The sequence below is a fragment of the Mauremys mutica genome, chromosome 5 (assembly GCF_020497125.1).
Source record: "Mauremys mutica isolate MM-2020 ecotype Southern chromosome 5, ASM2049712v1, whole genome shotgun sequence".
Taxonomy (NCBI): domain Eukaryota; kingdom Metazoa; phylum Chordata; order Testudines; family Geoemydidae; genus Mauremys; species Mauremys mutica.
This window is the reverse complement of record NC_059076.1, coordinates 143,751,935-143,758,283: the sequence shown is the minus strand read 5'-3', so window position 1 is coordinate 143,758,283 and position 6,349 is coordinate 143,751,935. Positions and strand designations below refer to the sequence as shown.

Genomic DNA, 6,349 nt, shown 5'->3' with positions numbered 1-6,349 from the left:
CTGGGGTAGCCGGGAGCTCCGCCCCCCACCAAGGAGCCTGTCCCACCCCACAGCTCCCCCTGCTGGCACTGGGGTAGCCGGGAGCTCCGCCCCCCAGCCAGGGATCCTGCCCCGCCCCCCAGCGCCCCCTGCTGGCACTGGGGTAGCCGGGAGCTCCGCCCCCCAGCCAGGGATCCCGCCCCGCCTCACAGCGCCCCCTGCTGGCGCTGGGGTAGCCGGGAGCTCCGCCCCCCAGCCAGGGATCCCGCCCTGCCTCACAGCGCCCCCTGCTGGCACGGGGGTAGCTGGGAGCTCCGCCCCCCAGCCAGGGAGCCCGACCTGCCCCACAGCGCCCCCTGCTGGCACGGGGGTAGCTGGGAGCTCCGCCCCCCAGCCAGGGAGCCCGTCCTGCCCCACAGCGCCCCCTGCTGGCACTGGGGTAGCCGAGAGCTCCGCCCCCCAGCCAGGGATCCCGCCCTGCCTCACAGCGCCCCCTGCTGGCACGGGGATAGCTGGGAGCTCCGCCCCCCAGCCGGGGAGCCCGTCCTGCCCCACAGCGCCCCCTGCTGGCATGGGGGTAGCCGGGAGCTCCGCCCCCCAGCCAGGGATCCCGCCCCGCCTCACAGCGCCCCCTGCTGGCACGGGGATAGCTGGGAGCTCCGCCCCCCAGCCGGGGAGCCCGTCCTGCCCCACAGCGCCCCCTGCTGGCACTGGGGTAGCCGGGAGCTCCGCCCCCCCAGCCAGGGAGCCCGTCCTGCCCCACAGTGCCCCCTGCTGGCATGGGGGTAGCTGGGAGCTCCGCCCCGGCTCCTGCCCGCTCCCTGGCGCAGATCGCGCTGCCTGTGTCACACTCCGAGCAGGAGTCCCAGGGTAACAGCTGCAGCGAGATGGGTCAGTCTGGGGGGACCCCGGGACCCCACGAGGGCTGGACATGGGGGGTGCAGGGGGCACCCGGAGTGGGGCAGGCGGGCCCCAGCGTGCAGCCGCTTCGCAGCCGGCTGTGCCCTCCCTCTTCTCTTCCCGGCTCCTGGGCTCCGAGAACCAGCGAACTGCTCCTGCTGCTCGCTGCAGCGCGCTCTGATTGGCCCCGCACGCTGGCAGGGGGGAGGCAGGCCCTATATAAAGGCAAGGGCACTGCAGCATTTCGGCATTGGTGCAGAGCTGTGGCTGGTGCTGGAGCTGCTGGCTGTGCCCCCCGCCCCCCCGCTGCAGCTGCTGGCTCTGCTCCCCCCGCCCCCCCGCTGCAGCTGCTGGCTCTGCTCCCTACCACCCCTGCTCCCCCCACCTGCAGCTGCCCTGGCCAAGATGAGCTATGACCCCTATGGCTTCCGCAAGCCGTGGCAGGAGTATCGGAGCGTCCGCTCCACCAAGTCCACTGTCTCCTCCTCCCTGTACGCCCTGCACCGGCCGGCGCTGGCCCCCGCCAAGCGCTCGGGGTGCGTCGCCTCCTTGGAGAAGCTGGACCTGTCCCAGGTGAGTAGCCTGAACGCAGAGCTGCTGGGGCTGCGGGCCCAGGAGAAGGAGCAGCTGGTCGACCTCAACGACCGCTTCGCCACCTACATCGAGAAGGTGCACCGGCTGGAGCAGCAGAACAAGGTGCTGCTGGTGGAGCTGGAGGCGCTGCGGCAGAAGCAGCAGGACCCCTCGCGCCTGCACCTGCTGTACCGGCAGGAGCTGCGCAGCCTGCGCGGCCTGCTGGAGGCGGAGGCGGGCGAGAAGATGCGCATGGAGGCCCGCCGGGACCAGCTGCGCGACTCCTGCAGCCAGCTGAAGGAGCGGTATGAGGAGGAGGCGCAGCTGCGGCTGCAGGCCGAGGAGACGCTGCAGAAGGTGCGGGAGGAGGCCGGCCAGGCCGCGCTGGCGAACAGCGACGTGGAGGGCAGCATCGGCTCCCTGCTGGGGGAGATCTCCTTCCTCCACAAGGTCTTCGGGCAGGAGAGCGCCGAGCTGTCAGCCCAGGTGCAGGCGGCCAGCCTGCCGGTGGACGTGAGCCTGGCGGGAGCTAAGCCCGACCTGGCGGCCGCGCTGCGGGAGATCCGGGCGCAGTATGAGACGCTGGCCGGCAGGAACATGCAGGCGGCCGAAGACTGGTACCGCACCAGGTTCGCCTCGGTGGCCGAGCTGGCCAGCAAGAACAACGAGGCGGTGAGGTCCATGCGGGAGGAGACGGCCGAGTACCGGCGCCTGCTGCAGTCCCGCTCGGCCGAGGTCGAGGCCCTGCGCAGCGTCATCGACTCCCTCAACAAGCAGCTGGAGAGCGTGGAGGACAGGCAGAGCCGCGAGGTGGCCACGTACCAGGTGAGGCCAGGGCCTGCCTGGTGTGGGGCAGGAGGAGCTGGGCCTGCAGGGCAAGCCAGGCTCCCTCGCCTGTGGAGGGCAGGTGCACGGGCCTGGAGCCAGGACTCCTGGGTTCTCAGCTTCATTTAGCCGCCGTGGCACGGCCAGGAAGCTGGGACCAGGTCCTCTTGCCAGGGTCTGAGGCCCTCCCCACAAGCAGCACGGGGAGGGGCTGGCACCAGGCACAAGGAGGGAGCCTGGGAAGTGCCCTCGATCCTTGGGAGAGGGCAGCTCCGGGCCAGGGGGAGCAGGGCCATTGGCCGAGTCGTTTGAGGGGCACTGGGAGCAGAGTGGGGGAAGGGAGGGGAGCGCTCGCTTTGGAGCAGAACTTTGCTCTCCCTGCTGCAGCCAGTTCAGGGGCCCTCGCCAGGCGGGACGGTCCCGCTCCCCAGCTCAGAGGGATGGTCCCCGTGGCCCTGCGCTCGGCTCGGAGCCGCCAGGAGCCGGCAGAAGTGCTGCGTTGGCTCAGACGCCCTGAGGGCATGAATGCCATGGAGGCGACTGGGCCGTGCCCCAAAGGCGGCCAGATGGGCCGGGGATCATGGGAAGCGTTGGCAGGGCAATGCGTCTGTCTGGGCAGGGCGGGGAGCCCCCGGGTGGGGGCATTCAGAGCCTGGGAAAGCTCTGCCCCCAGCCCTGGAGCCTTTTCCATCCCTAGCGCCTCCGGCCGTGGGGCCTGGAGGCTGGGAGCTCTGCCCAGTGGGGGGCTGGGGTAGCTGGGTGGGGGAGCGATGGTGCAGGGGGTGAAGGCGCTGAGACCTGGCTGGGAGTGGGGCTTGGGGCTGGGTTGTGACCCCGCGGGCTCAGAGGCGGCAGGCCCAGGGCTGAGAGCGGCACTGACCAGCCAGGCGGCACTGACCAGCCAGGCCTCTCTCCCTGCCAGGAGCGCGTGGCCAGCCTGGAGCAGGAGATCAGGGAGGCCAAGCAGGAGATGGCGCGGTACCTGCGGGAGTACCAGGACCTGCTCAATGTCAAGATGGCGCTGGACATCGAGATCGCCGCCTACAGGTACTGGCTCCCCAGCTCTGCCTGGGCCCCCAGGCGTCAGGAGGCAGCGGCTGTCCCTGGGGGGCGGGCTGCAGGGTGGGCTGTGTCAGGACTCCTGGGTTTGGTTCCCAGCCCTGCACTGTGTCCCCCTCTCGCCTCAGTTTCCTCCCCTGCTGGTGCTGTGGGGAGAAGGATCCCGACCCCCACACTAAGGGGGGAAGAGCCAAGCATTACATGCTGCTGGCTGCCCTCGGGCCGTCTTGCTGCGGGACACGCCAGCCCCATGGCGCCCCAACGCGAGGGCAGCGAGCTCTGCCCCACAGATCTCCCTGCTATGGACAAGGCCAGGGCCCCCCGGGGGGGGGCATGTGGGGCAATTTGCCCTGGGCCCCACAGGGGCCCTGCGAGCCCTGGCTCGGTGGTGGTCCGGGTCTTTGGCAGCATTTCGGTGGCGGGGGGCCCTTCAGTGCTGCCGAAGACACAGAGCGACTGAAGGGCCCCCCGCCGCCGAAATGCCGCCGAAGACCCGCACCGCCGCCCGCCGGGTGAGTACAGGCACCGCAGCGCCCCCGCTTTGCCCCGGCCCCCCTGAATCCTCTGGGCGGCCCTGGACAGGGCCCCGCGCGGCAGCCCCCAGAATCACTCCATGCCCAGGTCGCTCCCTGGGTCACAGGGGGACACCGCCCCCTGCTGGATGGACCTGGAGCAGCTCCGCCCGGTCGGGCCGGAGACCCCCCCCCGCCCCGGGTTTAGCGTGCTGGGGCAGGGCTCGGAGCTCGGCCCGTCAGGCGGCTGCGGTGCTGCTCCCTGCGTGGGCAGGGGCTGACCTGCGCTATCCCCTTTGGGTGTCTTACAGGAAGCTGCTGGAGGGGGAAGAGATCCGGCTGAGCTACTCGTCCCCCCTGTGATCAGCGGGGGCCTGCAGCAGGAGAGCAGCCCCCAGTCACCCCCTACCCCCTGCTGCCCTGTCCCCTTCACACCCCTCCACTCACTCCCGTCACCCCTGTGCTGAGGGAGCCGGGCAGCTGCCCCGCAGGGCCGTTCACCAGCGGCCAGGCGCAGAGAGCCCCCGTCTCATTGGCTGCAGCCCCGTGGCCTCGTTGCCCCATCTCCGCCCTGTCCCAGCAGGGGCAGGCGCCAGACCCCACGTCCCCACTGCAGGGAGAGGCCAGGAGCGTCCTGGACTCCAGCCCCTCCCCGCGCTGTGCTGAGCATGGCCAGGCCCCGCTGGACAAGGCCTCCTGGGGATGTCCTCAGGAGCCCAGCGCCTGCCCCCCCCCCGGTACCTCTGGGCCCCAGCAGGGCTCCCCGGCGCGGATGGCCTCTCGCTGCAGCCGGAGGCTGAGCTGCCTCCTACCCAAGTGACGTCCCCCGGGCACCGGGAGTTGAACCGCAAGCAGCATGTGCCCTCTCCGGAGCCCGGAGGGCGAAACCACAAGTGACGTCCCCCCTCGGAGCTGCCCACCCCGGCCGTGCCGAGGGAGAAGCGCAGCAGGGCGCAGGCAGCACTGCCCTGCCAACAGGGAGGGCCGCCCCCAGGCTGCACCCCCCATGAGGGGGCAGGGCTGACCAGGCTGCACCCCCTGCTGTAAGGGGGCAAACAGCGCAGGGGGGGCAGCGGGGGGCAGGCAGGGCGAGCTGTAGCCCATTCCCCTGGCCCTGCTGCGACACCCCGGAGCTGCCTCCCACAGAGCCAGGAGCCAGCCCAGCCTCTCCTGCAGGGGGCGCTCACGGCCACCACAGGGCCCAGTCCAGCCGTCCCTGGAACTTCCCCCGGGGAGCCCCCATGCAGGCGGAGGGGGTGTGGGGCTAATCAGCACAGTGCCCCCGGTAGGCAGCTCTCCTGCAGCAGTCAGTGTGGGGCAGGCCCAACCCGTCATGTCTCCCAATCATTGCACCAGCCACCCTTTCGGAGCGGCGCCAGGACGGCCTGGCACTGCCACGCTGCCTGTGCCAGCAATGGAAGCACCTCAATAAAAGCCCCGTGGCATTAACCTGAGCCCGAGACTGTCGCTGGGGGCTGGTGAGAACTGGGGGGATGAGCGCAGCCCTGTAACGCAGCAGCGCAGGGTCACAATCCCCACAGCGCCCCCTGCTGGGAGCTCCCCCCCAGCCAGGGCTCCTGCCCCACTCCCCCACAGCGCCCCTGCTGGGAGCTCCCCCCACAGCCAGGGAGCCTGCCCCACTCCCCCACAGCGCCCCCTGCTGGGAGCTCCCCCCACAGCCGGGGAGCCTGCCCCACTCCCCCACAGCGCCCCCTGCTGGGAACTCCCCCCACAGCCGGGGAGCCTGCCCCACTCCCCCACAGCGCCCCCTGCTGGGAGCTCCCCCCACAGCCGGGGAGCCTGCCCCACTCCCCCACAGCGCCCCCTGCTGGGAGCTCCCCCCACAGCCGGGGAGCCTGCCCCACCCCCCCCCAGCGCCCCCTGCTGGGAGCTCCCCCCAGCCAGGGCTCCTGCCCCACTCCCCCACAGCGCCCCCTGCTGGGAGCTCCCCCCACAGCCGGGGAGCCTGCCCCACTCCCCCACAGCGCCCCCGGCTGGGAGCTCCCCCCACAGCTGGGGAGCCTGCCCCGCTCCCCACTGCGCCCCTGCTGGGAGCTCCCCCCCCAGCCAGGGAGCCTGCCCCACTCCCCCACAGCGCCCCCTGCTGGGAGCTCCCCCCACAGCCGGGGCTCCTTCCCCCCAACAGCGCCCCCTGCTGGGAGAGACTGGGCTAGAGTAGCCGGGAACTCCTCCCAGCCAGGGCTCCTGCCCCGCTCCCCACAGCGCCCCTGCTGGGAGCTCCCCCCAGCCAGGGCTCCTGCCCCACTCTCCCCAGTGACCCCCTGCTGGGAGAGGCCTGGGCTGGAGTAGCCGTGAGCTCCCCCCCAGCCAGGGCTCCTGCCCCGCTCCCTGCAGTGCCCCCTATGAGACTCCTGCAGAAAGGTGCGTTCTAGCCTGTCTGCTGTGGGGCCAAGTGCAGGGCCTAGCCCCAGAGACAGGCTAGGGGGAAGCGCCCTTGCCCCAGGCTGCGGCTAGTTCAGTGCTAGAAGGCCACTCCCCTC

The 6,349-nt window shown here is 71.8% G+C and overlaps 1 protein-coding gene across 1 annotated transcript; it reads left to right on the top strand.

Annotated features, from left to right (window-relative positions):
* The first annotated feature begins 1,157 nt into the window (after positions 1–1,157).
* On the top strand, positions 1,158–5,444 carry LOC123370748 (neurofilament light polypeptide-like). Its single transcript, XM_045017525.1, has 3 exons — positions 1,158–2,277; positions 3,200–3,324; positions 4,160–5,444. Exons 1-3 carry the CDS (start codon positions 1,285–1,287, stop codon positions 4,209–4,211), a joined length of 1,170 nt encoding a protein of 389 aa, XP_044873460.1. The 5' UTR covers positions 1,158–1,284; the 3' UTR covers positions 4,212–5,444.
* The last annotated feature ends 905 nt before the right edge of the window (positions 5,445–6,349 follow it).

Bases quoted from the DNA above. Each gene is read 5' to 3' on its own strand.
- LOC123370748 (XM_045017525.1), top strand. From the start codon at position 1,285: ATGAGCTATGACCCCTATGGCTTCCGCAAGCCGTGGCAGGAGTATCGG. The intron at 2,278-3,199 runs GTGAGGCCAGGG...TCTCCCTGCCAG, and splicing joins GCGAGGTGGCCACGTACCAG to GAGCGCGTGGCCAGCCTGGA. The intron at 3,325-4,159 runs GTACTGGCTCCC...GGTGTCTTACAG, and splicing joins ATCGAGATCGCCGCCTACAG to GAAGCTGCTGGAGGGGGAAG.